The sequence below is a fragment of the Falco naumanni genome, chromosome 17 (assembly GCF_017639655.2).
Source record: "Falco naumanni isolate bFalNau1 chromosome 17, bFalNau1.pat, whole genome shotgun sequence".
NCBI lineage: Eukaryota > Metazoa > Chordata > Aves > Falconiformes > Falconidae > Falco > Falco naumanni.
Genome location: NC_054070.1, coordinates 6044594 through 6063795, shown reverse-complemented (window position 1 = coordinate 6063795; position 19202 = coordinate 6044594). Strand labels below are relative to the sequence as shown.

Sequence of the window (19202 nt, the reverse complement as noted above, 5' to 3'; positions counted from 1 at the left end):
CCTTAAAAGCACTGCTATCGCACCAGCTCACACCGTGGGGTAGTTTGTATCTGCTGCCCTGGCAGCACAATTCCCACCCTCAGCCACACGGATCACGTGAGAAATCTGTCCAGACACCATCACCTGCCATGCGAAATCAGAAGTTGTAAATCCCAACAACTTCTTGTGGCTTTAGCAACTTCCCTAAGGTCAGCAGCCACTGAAATGCATATGGCCCTCCCAGCCAGTGCAGTATATGTGTGCCGACGGAGCCAGCAGATGATGTAATTTGCTGTGTGTTATTGATGCAATGCTCTTCGGCAGCAAGCCAGGGAAGAAGTGTGACAGTGGAGCCTTCTGTTTTTTCCCCAAAATGGAAATGTGCTGTCCTTTAGGTGAATCACAAGGAGTGACACAAGTGGGTATTACAGAGTTTCAGCATCAAGTGTAGGAAAACTGAAAAACAGGGTCTTAACAGTAACTTTCACTAGCTTGGGAATTCCCAGTTATTCTCTCATTTCCAAGACATCAATGTGCTGTCACACGTCACGTCTATCTGCTATCTAATGGTTCCCTTTGCCATGAACCACCTATAGAAACCTTTAACGTCTTCACACCTTGTCCTGGGTAACACCTTTGCTACGCCTCCCCAAGGCACTTTTTTTACCCACTTCACTGCAAGAAAGGGCAGCAAAGCAAAGACACCTCTTTGCTGAATGGGACCATGCACAAACCAAGCTCTAGACCCAAACGCTGTAATATTTTATGGGCTATGGGCACAGACTCTCTCCCTCGCTCCAAAGGGCTGGCTCAGCAAAGCTCCCGCTAATATATTGAACATTTCTTACAGAAGCAGGCATGGAGCTGCACTGCAAGTTGCACGTATGATGTCTTGGCTCTGAAATCAGACTTTGAGGTCAATTTATTTTTTGGGGGGTGGGGGGAGGGAAAGAGTAATGAGTTTTGTAGAAGAAGAAAAGAAGAAAAGATGCAGAGAAGATGGAGAGAAGAAGAGAAGGAAAAGAAGAAGAAAAGGAAAAGAAGAAGAGAAGGAGGAAAAAAGGAAGAAAAAGAAGAGGAGAAAAAAGAAGAGGAGAAGAGAAGAAGAAAAGGAGAAGAAGAGAAGAAGAAGAAGAGTTGAGAAGAAGAGAAGAAGAAGAGAAGAAGAAAAAGAAGAGAAGATGAGAAAAAAGAAGAGGAGAAGAGAAGAAGAAAATAAGAAGAGACGAAGAAAAGAGAAGGAAAGAAGAGAAGAAGAAAAAGAAGAGAAGATGAGAAAAAAAGGAGAAGAGAGGAAGAAAAGAGAAGGAAAGAAGAGAAGAAGAAGAAGAGAAGATGAGAAAAAAGAAGAAGAGAAGAGAGGAAGAAAAGAGAAGGAAAGAAGAGAAGAAGAAAAAGAAGAGAAGATGAGAAAAAAGAAGAAGAGAAGAGAGGAAGAAAAGAGAAGGAAAGAAGAGAAGAAGAAAGGGGAATAAAGGAAAAAGAAAAAAGAAAAAAAGGGGGAAAAAAAGGACAGAAGGATAAAAAAAGAAGAGGGGGGAGGAAAAGAAATAAAAAGGGGTTTTTTTTTAGCCTGGCCGGATTAAGGGCAACCGCGGCCAAGGCGGCGGGGGGCGGCCCGTGCTGGCGGCTGCTCCGGCCCCGCCCCGGCCCCGCCCGCCCCGGCGGCCATATAAGGCGGCGGCGGTGGCGGCGGGCAGCAGCTGCCGAGCCGAGCCGAGCCAGCCCGCAGCGCTCCCCACCACCCCGGCTCTGGGTAAGGGGGTGCGCGGGGGCACGCCGCGGGGGGGGGGGCGGCTGTGAAGGGTCCGCGCTGCCGGGCAGCCCCCGCCGGGGCGGAACATCCATCACCCGGGCGCGCTCCGAGCGGGGCGGGGGCGGGCGGGGGTCCGAGCGGCGCGGGGGGAAGCGCCCGGCTGTGCCTGACGTGCCCCCTCCTCTCCTGCAGAACCGGCACCCTCCGAGCGGCCGCCGGGAGATGGAAACCGTGCAGGAGCTGATCCCCTTCGCCAGGGAGATGCTGAGCCAGAAGCCCGGCAGGAAGATGGTGAAGCTGTACGTGCTGGGCAGCGTGCTGGCCTTCCTCGGCGTGGTCATCGGCCTGGTGGAGACGGTGTGCAGCCCCTTCACCGCCCAGGGCAGGCTGGAGGAGGAGGAGGAGAGGACACCTGCCCCGAGGCGAGGGCAGATGCTCGCCCAGAAACGGGAGGACGTGATCTTGGGCAAGGGCGCGAAGGCGGCGGTGGTGCAGAGGGCCCTGGTGACCAGACCGCACGCGTCCTGAGCGCCCCACGCACGAGAGACTCTGCTGTCCGCTTGTACCCGCGGTGGTTCCAGCGAGGAGGGAGAAGGGCTGCCTGGAGGAGACCACCGGGCTCGGAAGGAGTGAACGGTTCTATTTGCTGCTGTGCAGCAGTGGGGGGAAAAATACCTTTTGTTGGTATAAAAATGTGCAAGATGCACAGCACGGTTTCTTATTTTTCTTACAGATGCATTTTACAACATTTTGCAAAATCAATAAATATTTTATACAGTACCAGTGCTTTCTAGCTATGTTTATTTTCAAAGCCTTCTCTCACCGATGGGCAAATTGGTTTCACTTGTGCTTCTGGCTCCACTCCAGGGGCAGCTGGGGGCCCCCAGGGAAGAGCTGAGGGTGGTGGCCTCACCCTCCCCATGAAGCCCCACGGTGAGACCGCTCTGGGAGCGAGTGGGCTGGTGGTCCTGTACCTCTGGCAGCACCTCCCTTCTGACACAGGCCAGCGGGGAAGGGGGGCACTTGTCTCACACGGTGACAGACATGCCCAAGTTGCAGAGAGGGTTATGTGGGTTTAATGGCACAGATTTGTGCCTTGTGCCCAGAGCTATTTAAAAAAGCCATCCTCCTAACAGGCTACAGCTGCTGCACAGCTGAAAAAAAAAAATATAAATAAATATTCTATCTTTTCTGGGCTCCCTCACAAAGCCACTACAACCATCTAATACAGAATATACTAGCTAGAGTAATACTAGCTTCCAGGCTTATTGGGGTGTCACAAATGGAAAAATTGAAGCGTGGAGACACGCAATGGCAGAGTCATCCTGGAGGGTATGGAAATACATCCACACTTCAGGGCTGCACCCAGAGCACTGCCAGACTCTAATATTGGAGGACTTCCGCCTATTTAAAAATCTCTCCCAGACTTGGTAAGAATCTGTTGCATTCAGGACTATGTCACGTTGCTCAAATTAACCCTCCAGACAGCTACAGCTGAAAGATCCTGCCCAAGGCGCAGAAAGGAAAGAGTCCTGCCAGTCATGACTGGGGCAGAAAATCCCTCTTAACCCGCTCAGTGGCAGAGACCGGGGCAGCAGGGCAGAGGTAGGAGCAGGCTACACACCTTGTACACAAACTGGGAGGAGATGTACCAGCAATATGCCACTGTTTAGCTAAAAGCAAAACAATTGACACAAACAGCAGGAGATTATGGAAAAGGAATGCTGCCTGACACCGGTGCCGAATGCATGGCTCTTCCTAGAGCTGCACAAGCTAAGATCAGAATCCCAGCACATAAGAACGCAGACAAATTCACCCTTACATTTTCATAATGTACAACCAACAATCGTTTTTGTTGACAATTATTTCTGTTAAAATAAACCCAGCAGCACATTGCGGAGGAGGAATCTTACCGAGTCCTCACAAAAACTCTTCAAGCTTTGAATCAAGTATGAGGTTCCTTTTCCTTATGGGGAAAAGAGGAGAGTCCAATTAAAAATGGCCTTCAAGAAACACTTCATATAGCCCCTGACCAAGCCTTCGGTCTCTGGCAAGGCTGAACAATCCAACACCTCATTGATACCAATGGTAATTTCATAGGAAAACATGAAAGAAAGGAGAATTCAGGCCTGAAGAAAGCCATCAGCTGATGAATCTCTGTCATCCTCCCCCTCCTCCCCAATTCCAGCTTTAAACAGGTCCTACACTTGCAGCACACCCTCAGGGACAGGGAAGGCTGACCTGGAATTCCCTGTGGCACACTTACTGCATGGATAAACCAAGGGCCTGAATGTCTGTGGCTGCATCCCAGTACTTATAGTTAAAATTTGTCTTTGCAATTCACGAGCTTTCGGAGTGACTCTGCCATGCTCCATTGCCGGTGTGTGTGGATGCTGCCTGCCAGCTGCAAACAAAGTTACTGCCAGGTCTGAGCTCTCACGCGTTACTGTCATTTAGAAGCATCACTGCTGCGACAAGCAGAGCTAAACAGTTGACAAACGGTTAAACTGAGATGACAATCACGTCTTTGTCCAAGGCAGCTGCAAACTCCGTTAATCACACTTCGGTTCCCAAGATTAGGACTTCTCTACAAGTTATAGCTGTCTCATCCTGCCCTAGGAGAAAGGGAAGATTTTAAAAATGAGGAGATAGAGCTGCCCAGCTTGTGAGTCCAGAGGCAACCAGGGAGCTCCAGGTGAACGCAGCCAGGCTGACCTCCACCACTTCTGGCTCTGGACCTCAGGTTTGCCTTCACACCACATATGTGGCCTCCTCACATCATGCCAGCACCCTGCTGCCCACATCTCCTCTCCACAGTTATCTAGTCACAGGGTTTATAAGCTTAAAGCAAAGAGGTTTGTGGAACAATCAAAATAGCTGCTCCTAAGACAGCTAACGGGATTAGACAGCTAAACCACCACACTGCGCCGGCAGTTCTGGAGCCAACTTGGTAAAATCATGTCCTGCAGAAGACAATCTCCTGCCTCCTGACGTACTGCAATCTCAGAGGTCATTACCACCCACATACTACCCTGAAAGTTCAGCCTGAGAGGTCAAGCCTACGCATTACCATTTCCACGGCAGATTGCACTGATATTAGAATGGCATCGATATTAGACAGCACCCGCTTTCTGCAGAGTGATGAATTAGACATGTATTAATGGCTGATTTTACCACAATGACCATATAAAGTCTTATTTAAAACCACACAATAAATTCAGGGTGCATGGAAGCTTGGTAATCCATTTAACATCACTTTAACTATGATGAATGACAGACTTGCCAGGTGCAGTAGATTAAAAAGCTTCAGCAAACTTCCCTGCCTTTAAACCACGGCACGACTCTCCAAACCGGCCTGTTTCCCAGCCCCATCTCCAACCCCTCACAGCTCTATCCTGACACCAGACAATCGCAGCAAACCCTGGCCAACACAATGGCCACAAATGCAAACCCATGCAACCAGCAAAGAACATCCACACACATCGGCAGCGGAGCACAGCAAAGTCATTCCGAAAGCCTGTGTGTGAACTGCAAAGGCAAATTTTAATTATAACTGCTGGGATATACCAGAAAGCAACCAGATGGAATAAGATGTACAGTCAGTACTAGTAAGGACACCTGAGGCAAGCTATGGTGTGGAAGCATATGGAGCATTTAAGGCTAAGTTAAACTGAAGTCCTGAGGGATAAGCTCCTGAGGAGAGCCACACATTGCCCAAGGTGGGAGTTACATTGCCAAGTTTGCATGAGGTTTATTTCTATTATTCTCTTTAAGACTCAGCTGAATCTAGTTTACTCTAACATACAAAATGTGATGTTTTCCTGGTGCATTAAATCCTCAGTCAAGTTGCAGCTGGCATGAGCACTGGTGAGCATTTGTCTGCACCCATCCTTCAAAGATCTTATTTCAGCTTGGAGCTCTTGTCCAGGCTTTCATCACACAAAGTTGAAGGCCACCTAAGACCCTGCAGCCCTCCCTGCACAGGCCAATTGGTTCAAGGGCATGAGCCGAACATCTTTAGGAGCCCTCACTTGCTATTTGTGGTTTGGACTCTGGATGTTTCAAGAGCTGCCAGGCTAAATTTAGAGGCCCAAGATAAGCATATCAGCCTCTGCCACCCAACACCAAGGGCACTGGGAACATGGACAGCGGCCAAGACTCAAAGCAGCCACAGCACCAACAATCAAATATCAAAGCAGCAATTCCTGATTTGGTCACACAGGAAGAAAATCAATGTCACGCTTAGAAATGACTTGAACATCACAGTATTTTCTCTAAACCGGCAGTGAGTAGAAACACCATGTCAAAACAAACACAGTCCTGCAATCACCTCAAGTCTCCCTTGGGACCTGAGAGTGCATTTTCCCGAAACGGTGCAGCCCTGACAGTGATGGAGTTTGCAGGGTGTCAGCACTGCCCGCGGGCCATGCCCAGAAGCCACAGTGAGACGGCGTGCAGCCGTGCCAGGACACACGCCATCTGTCATGGTGCAACAGCATCCCGCTGACAGGCACATCAGCCTAAAGTGTCACTGAGGGCGGCCCTTTATAAAGGCGATATCCCTATCTGTAAAGAAAGGAATTAAATCTGTGTTCATGGTAAAGTATGCCGGGTCTGCGAAATTAACATTTTAATGTCTATGTGATAAAGGAGAGCAAGGGGCGGTGGCGGGAGGAAAACGCCCTGCATTTAACAAAGATTTGATGATGGGTTGAAAAAAGCCAAATATTACTCAAAAGAGAAAAAATAGAAGCGGTATCCCAGTTTCTGCCAAGTGCTTTAGAGTCTGAGCTGCACGCACAAACCTGCCTGAGCCTCAGCCCTGCCCCCGAACGCGCTCCCCCCAGGCAGCACAGGCTGCGGGCACGGCGGGGGCTCTCCAGCAGCCCCCTCGGCTGCTCTGCCCGTTTGCTGTCAGAACAAGTCCCTTTCCATACCCATTTCCTCCAAGCGAGCTCCGGGGGCACAAAATGAAGCCACTCCCCTGCACAGAGCAGCACAACGCCTAGCATCACCCCCTGAACAACGTGGCTTCAAAAAAACAAGCAATAGAGAAGCGACTTGTAGCAGGGGGACGCATCCAGGAAAACTTGGGTGAAGCTGTTTCAGAATCAACAGGCTGCCCCCCTCCCCCCGGGGCGGGCATGCCGTGCCACCCAGCTCCCCTCTGCCAGAGCAGGAGTGTTTGGCAGCAGCGGGGCCAGGACCAGCTGAGATCAGAAAACGCTTCTCCACAGTCACTTCTTCCTGCCCTCCTCTCCCATCCCTCGCTCCCCACCCTCAGGAAAAGGTTAAAAACAAGTTCTTAAGTTGCATACAGCAAAACAAACCCAGAAAAAGCTGCGAGTAGGAGTGAGGAGCAGCAGCACCCTGGAAGGGCAACAGGCAGCAAAGAGCAAACCCACGCGGACAGCAAAGCAGGGACGGATCCGGCAGCTCCTGCTGCCGCCGCAGCCCCCAGCCCTCCCGGGGACCACGCCAGCACCGCCCCACGCTTCACCTCACACAGGACACCCTAAATGGCACACGCAAAATTTTCTTTTATAAAAAGTTTAAGTTATGTCCAAAATATTCTGTATCGCAGTCCTTTCTTATCAGCTACTTTGTTTCACACAAAAACCCAACCCAAACAGACAATTGCCATCAAACACCACACCGGGTTCGGCTCCATAGTCACCAGGCTGCCTCCGGCCACGCATCTCCTCGCACCAGGCAGAGCAAAGAGCACGAAACCCTCCCAACATGCTTGCAGCCAGTGCACAAAGGTTGACAGTTATTGCTTTACTGCAATATCCTAACGCTAGTAATAAAAGACGACATCTGAAAAGAGCCTCTCTCCCTGCTGGCAACACAGACAAGACCACAGCAGAGGTAAAGGTTAATGAGTTTTTTGGGGTTTGTTTGTTTGTTTGTTTTTTTTTTTTCTTCCAAGCCAAGGAATGAAATGGTTGCCCCATGATCATGACCCAAGTTAAAAGCAAAAGGAGGCAGGAAGAGGCAGAGTGGCTGTACTGGTCCAACCTGACCAAAGGGGGTTGAGTGCTTCTTATCAGAGGGAAAGTTGAGACAGAAGTAGGAAGGCAGAAAAAAACCCACAATCCATAAAGCAGAAGCAATGCCAGAGAGCTCCACTGCCATACCAGGTATGCCACTAAATTAAACCATCTTTATTTTAAAGCTGTGATAGGGGGAAAAAAATAATTATTTACATAATTCTTTTTGACTGGTTACAGTAGGGGGGGGGTCTGAGAGGGACAACCACGGCATTGTGCCCACTTATATCAGAGCACGGTGCAGCCCCCACACTGCAGATCAGGCTCTCGTCCCAGCAAACAAGATGTTCCACCGGCTCAGGAGCTCTAGCGAGCAGATCCAGGGGCACACAAAGCTCCCGCAGTGCATCCCCGTCCCATGTACCACAGCCAGTACTGGTACTTCGCAACAAAGATACCGGTGCCAGACCAAAGCTGGAACACAGCTTACACCTATTGCGCAAGATCGATGGCTATGAATTTGCTGCTGCTCAGGGAGCTAGCGGATATTACGTGGGTTTTCTTCAGACCATATTCGCTTAGAAAGTAAGAACAACACTCTTGCAAAACTCAAAGCAGGAACCACAGCAGCAAGGACCATTTTTCCCTGCAGAAAACAGCATTCAATATTGCATTTTAAACCTTCCTGTGCCTGCACAGTCCCCTGGAGCTGGGGTGGTCACAGCCCCGGTGGTGGGCTCAGCTCAGCCCCTGCTCCCTCATCTGCTCACAGGAGCAGGCAGAGATGAAAAAAATAAACCCTGCCTCTGCACAGCATTTTTGGAGCCATTTAGAGGTGGTACGCACTGCTGGGCCCCGCTGCCCAGCATCCCGGCGGCAGGCAGCTGCTTCGGGTCATGGAGCAGTGATGCCCTGGGGAGCACAGGACCTTTGCTGCACACCCCCCCACACGCACAGCAGCCCCCGGTCCCTGACCCGCTGCGAGCAATGGGACCCGGACTGCACATCCACACGGACCCACGGACGTGCCAGCAGGAATAAGAGACAATGTTTAACCACCTGCACTGGGCTGCCTCTAATATTCTCCAAGTGAAACTTGACGCTGCTGAGCAAAGACACACCTCTTCCAGGGTGTTGTGCAAAGTTCAGCATTTTAACGTAGGACAGGAAATATGAAAAGAGCCGGGCAGAACCCAAACAGCACCGCCGGTTAGGCCGAGGCTCGCCAGCTCCAGCGGGGAAGCAGATCAAAGGGTTTGCTTCACTCATCCATCCACCCGTGATTTTCCAGTGCTTTGGAAGTTGCAGTTCCTTCGCTAACAGGTTTTAAAGGATTGGCATTGCTGTTTCCCCCTGGAGCAGCTCTGCAGAGGGATTTTTTCCCTCCCTTCTTCTCTCTCATGCTTTATTTCCTGACTCCACAGTAGGATGGGTCAGTTGCAAAAGATTCTCATTCCCTTTTTGGGATTGGTTTTGGCCTTCTGGTTTTATTCTGCGAGGGAGAATTTCAAACCGGGTAAGTATTAAAAGTGAATCTGTCTTTAAGGAAAAAATACTAAAAGCCATGTTTGAGTGTTTTGCATAGAAACTGTGCAGCGCTTGGACCAAACCATGTCTGAGCCTTTGTGTGGTCGCTGATACTGGAAAGTTGTTTCAAAAAAAAGATTGGAAACCAAACTGAGCAAGTAATATGCAGAAATACTTCCTGAGGGAGCAGGTGAGCCAAGGGGTCTGAGATGGAGAGGGGTCTGAGACGGAGAGGCTCTGAGCACTCCATTTTCCAGTGTGTAGCAGAAGAATTTATAAACATGACTTCTACAGGTTGGATTGCAAGTTTTGAAGCATGCACTTAGTCCATGATTTTTATTACAAAACAGTCAGGGTGTTTATAAACGGTGTCCTGACTTGTGGAAAAAACTGCTGAAAGATTCGAGCACCGTCCCTGTGTCACTGCATTCAGTGAGGAGCTGCAGCTGCTCCTCAGCGCTGCTTTTTCCAGCAGATGGAAGAGACGTCCTGGTACTGGACACTTTGCACTTGCAGGCTCACTTAGTTTCCAATTAACTACTTACCCTGAAGGCATTAAAGGGATTTTTTTTTTAGTTTTTTTTTATTATTATTTTAGTTTTAAATAGCATTTGGATAAATTAAATTCCTGTGCCTTGGTCCCCAGAGATGCTGAAAGGGAAGCGGGTGATTGTCACTGGAGCAAGCACTGGAATTGGAGAGCAGATGGCATATCACCTGGCACGGATGGGATCCCACATTTTGATCACAGCACGGACAGAAGCCAAGCTCCAGAAAGTAAATGGCAAGCTGAGCACTCACACATGCGTGTTCATAGCAGTGCACACACAAACATGTGAAGGCCAATCTCACACCACAGGTACATACATTAATATATGCACACGTAATTGCCGTGGCACACATACCAGATAGGTGGTTACGTTCACGGGGATGCATCCTTGTGCTGTCTGGGGCTTCCACATGCACAGAAGTCCCTCTCCTACAGACGCACGCACTCGGTGCAGCACATATAGGTTATTTGAACTTGCACGGTTATGTACACATACCCCCATACACACAGGCTCCCTCAGTGCACACACCCACCCTCATTCCACTGCAGTGATATACAGGCTCCTGCTCACCCTGCACGCACGCAACTCCAGCACAGACCGCATGGATAAAGAGCCAGACTGCCTTGGGTAACGCATTCACCAAAGGAAGAATTTTTCAGGCTCCCTTTGAAGCTTAAAAGGCTCCACACATGCTCCAAAAACTCCAAACCACTTTTCTAAGGCAGGGACACATCACAGGGAGCACAGATGCTCTTGCTGCCCGGGGCAGGGAAGGGGGTTTCTGACATGTGGTGTTGGTGTGGCAGGTGGTGGAGCGGTGCCGGGAGCTGGGGGCAGCCTCTGCGCGGTACATCAGCGGCACCATGGAGGACATGGCCTTCGCCGAGCACGTGGTGAAGGAGGCAGAGACCTCGCTGGGTACGTTTACAGCCTGCTTGCTGCAAGCGACAGCAGAACATCACTTCTCACCTTGGCCATGCTGCTTTTTGCCATGCACCCACTAAAAAAAAACAAAACACCAACACAGGAGACATGGAGATGGGGAAGATTTGCACCCAGTTCTGCCCAGCTTCATCACTCCAGCTCAAACTGAACTGCGCTCCCGATTTCAGCGCTGTGCCCTCATAACATCCTGTTACAGTACCATAATCCTGGATTTCATCACCCCAAGCTACTGCGGTCTGAAACCGTCCATCAGGCCCCTTGCAGCCTCGCTATTGTGGGCATGGGTCACGGCTGCGGAAACACAGTGTCTCAGCTCTGCATGGAGCGCTCCCTCCCCCACCCCAGGCCCACAGACAGCCCAAGGGGGATTGCTCTTGTGCCATGGTGGTTTTGTTTTGAGCCAAAAAATAAAACCACAGCAAAATTTTTACTGGCAGCCACCGTCCAGACTATAGCCCTACTCCAGAGAAGACAGGCCACAGCTCTGACCCAAAAACCTGATTTCTTTCGATTATGTGTATTCTGCTCCCAGGAAAGGCTCCGTTTTGCTGGTTGCAGCCCTCTCCCGCCCAGCACTAACACCTGTTCCTCTGCTTGCAGGAGGCCTAGACATGCTGATTCTTAATCACGTTGGCACGTCGTACTTCGATTATTTTAACGGGGATGTTGGGCATGTACGAAAGCTCCTGGAGATCAACTTCCTCAGCTACGTGGCCATGACCGTGTCTGCGCTGCCCATGCTGAAGGAGAGCGAGGGCAGCATCGTAGTTGTTTCATCCATGGCAGGTGAGTGGGAAGTGAGGTGGGTGACATGGGATTCAGTCAAAAGACACCATGGGCTGATTTTCAGAAGTAGCATGCAGAGACACCAGGCATCCTAAAGGAGCCGTAACTGCTTAATACACTCAAAAAGAAAAAACAAACCACACACACGTGGGGAAAAAAAAAAGAAAAAAAAAAGAAAGAAACCATCCAGATCTTTTTTTTGTATTTTTCTTGATGGAATTTGTTCTCTGATAGAATCCAATTGCACCAGCTTGCTTTCTGACCAGCCCTGTAATTAAACCCCACACCCTGGTGTCAGGCTCATTATAGCAGCGGAGCTCATATACCCCTATTTTATGGGGAAAAGTGGAAATGCAGTAATTTCTCACTGCGTTGGTTCTCTGACAATCTTGGTTTGGTAGGTCAAGTTCCTGCTAATATTTGTGGAGTGAGTTAGACTGATTCTATTCACAAAAACATGACTCTGTTTGAATAAATTTCCCTTCAGTCAGGAAACTAAATTACTAACAGATGTCCCCACTCACAGCTGGTATTTTAGTCTTCTGGTGATCAGCTTAGCTCAGTGTCCAGAGACAAGAACTCAAACTTTGCTCCATCTCTCCCCTCTGAGGGTTTCATAGTTACTGCGGGTTGCTTGTACCCCGAGCAGAGACATGAGCCATGGGTGTTGGCCTTAAGACCTTAAAAGAGCCAGAGGCTGAGGGGAACATTTGTGGTGCTGCTGTTCAGGTGCCAGGATGATATTGCACCAACAGCAAAGTCCCTTTGGGGTAAAATACTTTATCTGACGATGGGCAAAACAGAGGTTCAGGCAGAGCAGCTTTCTGTGCTGTAACAGAACTTCACTCTCTGTCCAGGTAAAGTCGGGTTTCCCTTTACGGTCCCCTACTCTGCAACTAAGTTTGCCTTGGACGGATTTTTCAGCTCACTGAGGCAGGAATTCAGCATTCAGAGCGTTAATGTTTCCATCACGCTCTGCATCCTTGGCTTCATCGATACTGGTAAGATCAGTGCTGTTTGATCCGGCTGATCAGGAGCTGAGCATCACCTTCTCAGTTTCTAATCCCACCTTTCACCTCCCTCTGCCACCAGCTCTCCCCTTTTACCTGCGCTGCTGCTTTCCCTCCAGCCCTGCTGTGGTGTGCGTGCATGCAAAAACCCTCCACTCTCTGGGGGGTCCACCTCTCTTCCATCAAAAAACAGTCTCAAAACTCACTTCTTTCCCCACGCTACATTAAACCAGCCACTGCATACCGGCCGGCACAGTGTAACGTTCCATGAGCCCGCATGGATGTGCCAGCCACCTCTCTCCCGTTAATCCCACCTATCGATGCGACAAGAAGGTACGGGGATGTGGCGTGGGCGGCTGGAAGCGTTCTGCGGGCGCTGGGCTCAGCCCCACAAGCGACCCCACCCCCCCCCACCCCCCGTACCGATACACCCGGTTTCCACAAGACATTTCCCCAGCCCCGCTTCTCCCCGCTTCCCCATGCGCACGCCAGCCTCCCTCCGCCCCGCCGCTGGCTCTTCACCCCCAGCCAGGCTGAGGACCAGCATCCCGGGGGGAGCAGGAGCATGCATCCCGAGGGGGAGCAGGGCATCCCCGGGGAGCATCCCCGGCTGACGCCGTTCCGCTCCCGCGCAGAGAACGCGGTGCGCGCAGCCGCGCACCGGCTGCTGGTGCCGCCGGCGCCGCGGGAGGAGTGCGCGCTGGAGATCCTCAAGGGCGGAGCGCTGCGCCGCCGGGAGCTCTACTACCGCTACGGCTCCACGCGGCTCCCGCTGCTCCTGCGGGACTGGGCCGCCGAGCTGCTGGACTACCTGGTCAGGAGCCGCTACCGCCTGGACAGCGCGGAGAAGAATTAGCGCTGTCCCCCCCGGCCCCCCCCCGGCACCGCCCGGCTTAGCGGAGCGGCCCTCACCGTCGCCGGCGGCTCGGGAGGGTTCCCCGGTGCAACACCCTCCTCTGCCGGCGGGGACGGCGCTTGCAGCCGCCTCACCTCGCGCGGTGGGACGGGGTGTCCCGTGTGCCCCCCCGCGCAGCCTCCGCTTGCGCTTTCGGAAGGAGGGGTGCACTTGGAAGCAGACGCGGCACCCCCGAGGGGGCGGCTCGGGGCGGGGGGGATCCCCTGCATCTGCAGCATCCCACCTGGTTAGACCCATTCCCTTCCCCACACTAGGGAAAACGTAGGCACAAACTACTCAGTCAATAAAATTTACTAACAGTTCTGCGTGTTCTGTGGGGTTTTTTTATCCCCGTTTTCTCCACTGCCGAAAGCTGCTGCGAGTAACTCCACTTTGACAGGAAAGCCTTACAGTAGTCCTTCATTATTTTAGGAATAACCGTCTTGTAGCCTATTTTTTTTTAATGGCTCAATTAAATGCAAATTTTACCCCCAGCAAAACTTCCCAAACTTGGTAGACAGTTTCTTACACAAACATCATAACTGGAAAATGCCTTCTAGATGCACAGAGCTGCTGAACTGCTACCCTAAGCCGAGCGCTCGGGCGCCAGGAGCCACGCACACTGAGTGCCAAAGCAAAGGCCAAGCCCGCAGCGAGCCCTGCACTGCTTCCCCAACTGGCAGCACTGCCCTGGCTGATGCAGTTACATCTACCACGGTCCTGGCCATCCCAGCACCAATTACAAAACCTCCCCCAACCCTTCCCGCTGAAGCGCTCCTCGGGACGGTTTCCTCCTCACTTTCAAAAGAAAATCAGGAACCGGCGTTTCTGTTCTCCTTACGCCAGGATCGCCTACACAAACCAGTGCACACAGAGTGGGTTTTGCCCTTTAAACTTTCTCTTTCAGAAAGTTATTTGCAAACCCATTCACCATATGCCCAAGCAGATGCTGAGCAGTGTGACACTCAACCCTTGTGAAAGCTAAAGATCTTTATTATTCACCTGCTTGGCTCTTTTACTGCCTTTTGCAATCAGTGGATTCCTCAAGACAAGAGTGCAACGTTTGAGGTATAAAACAAACCCAACAAACTCTCAGTGTTACACCAACGGCGATACCATGTAGGATAAGCCAAGAGTACCAGTAAGGTCTAAAACCACAAACTTTGCCAGCCCTGCTCTCTAGATTTTCACATTAACCTGTACCACAGTGATACTGCTGATCAATAAACCCTTGCAGCAGCCTGCGAGGACGGGAAGCGTTGCCTCTGTTCGAGGAGTGGAGAGAGGGGGAAGGACATCCATCCCGTGGAGGTCTGCACTGAGGGGACACAGGTGTCCCAGCCCCAAAGGCTGGCACTGAACAACACGCCCACCGCTCTATGGAGCTAGAAGCTTTTCAGTGCCTTAAGAAACCACACCTGAAAGTCCTGGCAGGACAAGGGTGCAAGGGACAGCCTAAAGTCCAAAGTGACACTCTCTGTTAGGTTAATGTTTGCTAAACCACAGGAAGCACAAAGAAAAGGTCCAACAGATACAGCAAACTTGTGCAAGATAAGAACCCGTGCAAAACTGCAATCGCTCCCAGCCCCGTTCACCACCCACAGCCAGAGCCACGGAGCCTGTTGCTCCTACCTGTACTGCTGCAGAGGGATGGGGCTGCTCCTGAAGTTTTTCATTCCCTTGCTGGGACTGGTACTGGCCTTTTATTTTTATTCAGCACCCGAGAATTTCAATGAAGGTAAGTCATTGGAAAAAGATGCTTTAAAACCACAGGCAGCAAGGCTGCTGCCAGAGCGGCAGTGTGTGCCCGCGCAGGAGCGCACAGGCCGTTTGAAGGGCCTTTCATAGCACAGCTGGAAAAGCCAAGGCAGGGGGGGCAGGGGGCTGAGGGCTCGGAGGGGAGTTCAGGCAGCTCCTGGGACAAGGGGTCAGAGCACCCTGTGCTGCACGGGAAACCTCACAGGATTATACTGGATCTGCTGGGACACACGGTGTCTGATCCAGTAGATTATTCATTTTGGAAATTATTCAGCCTGGAGCAGAGAAGGCTCCGGGAAGAGCTTAGAGCAACTTGCAGTGCCTGAAGGGGCTGACAAGAAAGCTGGGGAGGGGCTTTTTACAAGAGCATGTAGTGACAGGACAAGGGGAATGGCTTTAAACTGAAAGAGGGGAGATTTAGATTAGATATAGGGAAGAAATTCTTCACCATGAGGGCAGCGTGGTGCTGGCACAGGGTGCCCAGAGCAGCTGTGGGTGCCCCATCCCTGGAAGGGTTCAAGGCCAGGTTGGACGGGGCTGGGAGCAACCTGGGCTGGTGGCAGGTGTCCCTGCCCGTGGCAGGGGGCGGGAACCAGATGGTCTGTCAGGTCCCTTCCAACCCAAACCATTTGATGATTCTATGAAATATAGAATTTTCCACTTTAAACATTTAATACTTTTATTAGCCAACTCTCGCCATTTCCTAAAGCTGCTCCCAGACCAGGCTGGGTGCAAAGCTCAAGCCTCACACGTGCTCCCCACCAAACCGGGATTAACAACCGGGCTCTGGTCAGGGTCTGCATGAGCAGCGCACACTGCAGCAGGGCAGTGGTGCTGCCTGCAGCTCCCTGCACCTGAAGGCGAGGGGCAAAGAGCTGCGGTACCTGCATGCGGGGGGATGGTGTGGGCTATGCCAGCTCTGAGCTCTGCATCCTCCTCTCCAGAGATGCTCCGGGGAAAACGAGTGATCGTGACTGGAGCCAGCAGTGGCATCGGGGAGCAGATGGCATATCACTTGGCACGCATGGAGGCCCACCTACTGCTCACGGCACGGACGGAGGCCAAGCTGCAGAAAGTAAATGGCAAGCAGAGTGTGCCAGGCTGGCAAAACACATTTGCAATCCAGAACCCCACAGGCAGGCAGAATGCAGATATTCACCTTGGCCCAGGCATGCAGAGATGCCAGATACCCTACAGATCCACCACAGCATTTCCCCAGCATGAGCCTGTTTGAACACACACAGAGCCCACTGCAACAAATTGCGTATTCAATGCTAACAGCATGGCATTTCTTTCTCCGCAGCCTTCAGCTATGAATTCTGCCACCACCAAGGACAACACTAGTCTGCCCAAGTCCTGGTCTGCTCAGCCCTTGCCCTTTCTTAAAGCCTGAACCATTTTTGCATCCCGTATACAACAGAATCCAAATTAAGCAATCACATTCCTATTTATAAATATTAAATATTTGGCTCAGATGTGCCATTGTCTAAGTCTGCAACCAGAAACATTTCTCTGAGCAATGTGCCTCCTCCCGTGAAGGGAGACAGGTTTCCAGTGGGACGGAGAGATGCACTGCCCATCTGCCCCAAGACAGCCTCAGCCTTCGTGGGATGGGGGGTCTGCGGAGGGGAGTCCACTGCCAACACCGCTCTCGCTGTCACTGCAGGTTGTGGAGCGGTGCCTCCAGCTGGGTGCCGCGTCTGCCCGCTATGTGAGTGGCTCTATGGAGGACACCGCATTCCCCGAGGTGGTGGTGAGGGAGGCTGAGAACACCTGGGGTAGGTGGTGGGGAGCTGCCCCTCCTCACTCCCCAGCACACCCCGTGCTACGCTGTGGGGCCATCCTGGCCACCAAGAAGCTGCTTTGGTTTGAGATGCTGGTTGCCAATAGCAAACATGCTCTGCTTGCAGGAGGCCTCGATATGCTCATCCTAAATCACATCGGTTACTCCTACTTCAGCTACTTCAACGGGGATGTTGGGCATGTACGAAAGCTCCTGGAGATCAACTTCCTCAGCTACGTGGCCATGACCGTGTCTGCGCTGCCCATGCTGAAGGAGAGCGAGGGCAGCATCGTAGTTGTTTCATCCGTGGCAGGTGAGCACACAAGGCACCAGGCGCTCCCTGCCCACATCCCTTCCTCTGCCTGCAAGGGATCCCTGCTGCGGCTCTTCTTCAAAGACAGAATAAGGACCCTAAGGCAGACAGCCACCCCGCTGGGAGTCAGGATCAGTGTAAGCTATCCCAGATGCACAGTTTGAGTCCTCTGGGCCATTTATATTCTATGCCCTGTCCCGCTAGTCTCTTTGCACCCACTAATCACCTTCGTGCATTGGAGTCAAGGTACGCCACAGCAGGTTATTTTATGTGCGTGGCCACAGATTACACACACATTTGCTATAGGTGGGTATGCATGCAGGAATACAAGAACAGAATCACCCACAACTGAAGGTACTTTATGCCACTGTATGCCATATGTTACATTTTAAACATTCCTGCATTTGTTTATTTCTCTCAAGCATTTGTGACAGCTTACTGTGTCACCCTAAATCACAATATTATAGCTACTTGAAGGGCAAGAGGAACAGAGAGCCATGCAGCTCGACACCTGCCCAGTACACAAACCCCGACTTTGTGTCCCTGCTCCAGGTAAAATTGGCTCCCCGTTTGCTGCTCCCTACTCTGCAACAAAGTTCGCCTTAGATGGATTTTTCAGCTCCTTGCGACACGAACTCATCACAGACCAGGTCAATGTCTCCATCACACTCTGCGTCCTGGGCTACATCGACACAGGTAAGCTCGGCATCACTGGGGCCTCGCAACTCCGTGCATTTCAGACAGGGCTGAGCCCACCAGCCACCCTCTGGCCCTGGGCTGCTCAGCACGCTGCTTCCCACCGCTGCTGGACCCTCAGCCTGCAGTGGCTGGGCAATCGTGGAAACGGGACCTCCGCTCCTTAAAAGTGTGGCCCGAGACCTTTGACTCTGCTATTATCCTTGAAGGAAACCCAGGGGAGGTGGGGATTCCATCCAGTGTCACTCAAGAGGTGAAAGGAATGGGAAGGATATCGCCATAATTGTTATTGAACTATTCTAAGCCTTGTCGAGTAGGTCGGGTCCCCAGAGTTTGTCAGAGGAAGCTACAGACACCCCGACTAGGCTGGTGGTGCCTGTGGCAGCCCCTCCATCTGACACTGCTCCTTCCCTCCCTGTCCTCCCATCCCTGCAGAGAACGCTGTCCGAGCGGTCTCGCATGCCATCCGGGGCACACCAGCGCCGAAGGAGGAGTGCGCGCTTGAGATCATCAAGAGCGGGACGCTGCGCCAGCGGGAGCTGCACTACCCGTCCTCAGCGGTGAGCAGCCTGCTCCTCCTTCACGCCATAGCCCCCGACTTCCTTGACTCCTTCATCAGGAGCAACTATAAGGTGGAAAACATCAAAAGAACATAGCTACCGGGGCAGCGAGCACGCCAGGACACCTTGTGCCAGGCACGAGGGAATTGGGTTTTAATCCAGCTATTCCAGTGCCCTTTTCCACATCACTGGGGCAGCCCCATGCTGATGCACCCTGGCAGCCTGAGACGGGATGCACCAGAAGACTACAACACACAGCATGAAAACATCCTTTTTAGTAACAAACTCTTGCAACTGGCTTTTTCCAACCAAGACGCACTTCAGAGAAGCTCCAGGTGGCAGGATCTGCTGCCAGTGTCCTGCTCACCAGCAGGAACCACTCCCCCATCGAAAGCCACAGCAGCAGCGGTGCTGAGCGCTGCAGGAGGCGGGCTGAGCCGTGGCCCAGAACAAGGATTAGGGCCAGCAGCACAAACCACCCAAAGCTACAAGAGGACCTTTGAAATGGGGATTATTTTTTTTTTTTTTTTGGTCATGTATCCCTTTCTAGGCTGGTCTTTGAAAAAAATAAATTCTGTATTATTTTACAAGATCTCTGCTTTTACTTACATTCCTCTTCCATGCAAACAGGCATAGAGCCCTTATCAGCG

At 51.7% G+C, this 19202-nt stretch overlaps 3 protein-coding genes across 4 annotated transcripts; all 3 read left to right on the top strand.

Annotated features, from left to right (window-relative positions):
• The first annotated feature begins 1646 nt into the window (after positions 1-1646).
• Positions 1647-2515, top strand: G0S2 (G0/G1 switch 2). The gene is made up of 2 exons (XM_040616572.1): positions 1647-1735; positions 1928-2515. Exon 2 carries the CDS (start codon positions 1958-1960, stop codon positions 2261-2263), a length of 306 nt encoding a protein of 101 aa, XP_040472506.1. The 5' UTR covers positions 1647-1735; positions 1928-1957; the 3' UTR covers positions 2264-2515.
• A 6326-nt stretch (positions 2516-8841) lies between these two features.
• LOC121098712 (corticosteroid 11-beta-dehydrogenase isozyme 1-like) lies at positions 8842-13765 on the top strand. 2 transcript variants are annotated; one of them, XM_040617003.1, is made up of 6 exons: positions 8842-9244; positions 9902-10032; positions 10613-10724; positions 11352-11537; positions 12395-12538; positions 12630-13110. In XM_040617003.1, the coding sequence occupies exons 1-6, from the start codon at positions 9157-9159 to the stop codon at positions 12773-12775; spliced, it is 807 nt and encodes a 268-aa protein (XP_040472937.1). In that variant the 5' UTR covers positions 8842-9156; the 3' UTR covers positions 12776-13110. The 2 variants fall into 2 exon arrangements, with proteins under 2 accessions (XP_040472937.1, XP_040472936.1); XM_040617002.1 differs by lacking the exon at positions 12630-13110 and adding an exon at positions 13183-13765 and having other exon boundaries at positions 8844-9244.
• A 1222-nt stretch (positions 13766-14987) lies between these two features.
• On the top strand, positions 14988-19139 carry LOC121098529 (corticosteroid 11-beta-dehydrogenase isozyme 1-like). Its single transcript, XM_040616609.1, has 6 exons — positions 14988-15180; positions 16145-16275; positions 16867-16978; positions 17111-17296; positions 17849-17992; positions 18428-19139. Exons 1-6 carry the CDS (start codon positions 15093-15095, stop codon positions 18646-18648), a joined length of 882 nt encoding a protein of 293 aa, XP_040472543.1. The 5' UTR covers positions 14988-15092; the 3' UTR covers positions 18649-19139.
• The last annotated feature ends 63 nt before the right edge of the window (positions 19140-19202 follow it).

Coding starts and splice junctions, on each gene's coding strand:
- G0S2 (XM_040616572.1), top strand. CDS start 1,958: ATGGAAACCGTGCAGGAGCTGATCCCCTTCGCCAGGGAGATGCTGAGC.
- LOC121098712 (XM_040617002.1), top strand. CDS start 9,157: ATGGGTCAGTTGCAAAAGATTCTCATTCCCTTTTTGGGATTGGTTTTG. Junction 10,033..10,612: donor CAGAAGCCAAGCTCCAGAAA/GTAAATGGCAAG, acceptor TTGGTGTGGCAG/GTGGTGGAGCGGTGCCGGGA. Junction 11,538..12,394: donor AGTTGTTTCATCCATGGCAG/GTGAGTGGGAAG, acceptor CTCTCTGTCCAG/GTAAAGTCGGGTTTCCCTTT.
- LOC121098529 (XM_040616609.1), top strand. CDS start 15,093: ATGGGGCTGCTCCTGAAGTTTTTCATTCCCTTGCTGGGACTGGTACTG. Junction 16,276..16,866: donor CGGAGGCCAAGCTGCAGAAA/GTAAATGGCAAG, acceptor CTGTCACTGCAG/GTTGTGGAGCGGTGCCTCCA. Junction 16,979..17,110: donor GGAGGCTGAGAACACCTGGG/GTAGGTGGTGGG, acceptor CTCTGCTTGCAG/GAGGCCTCGATATGCTCATC.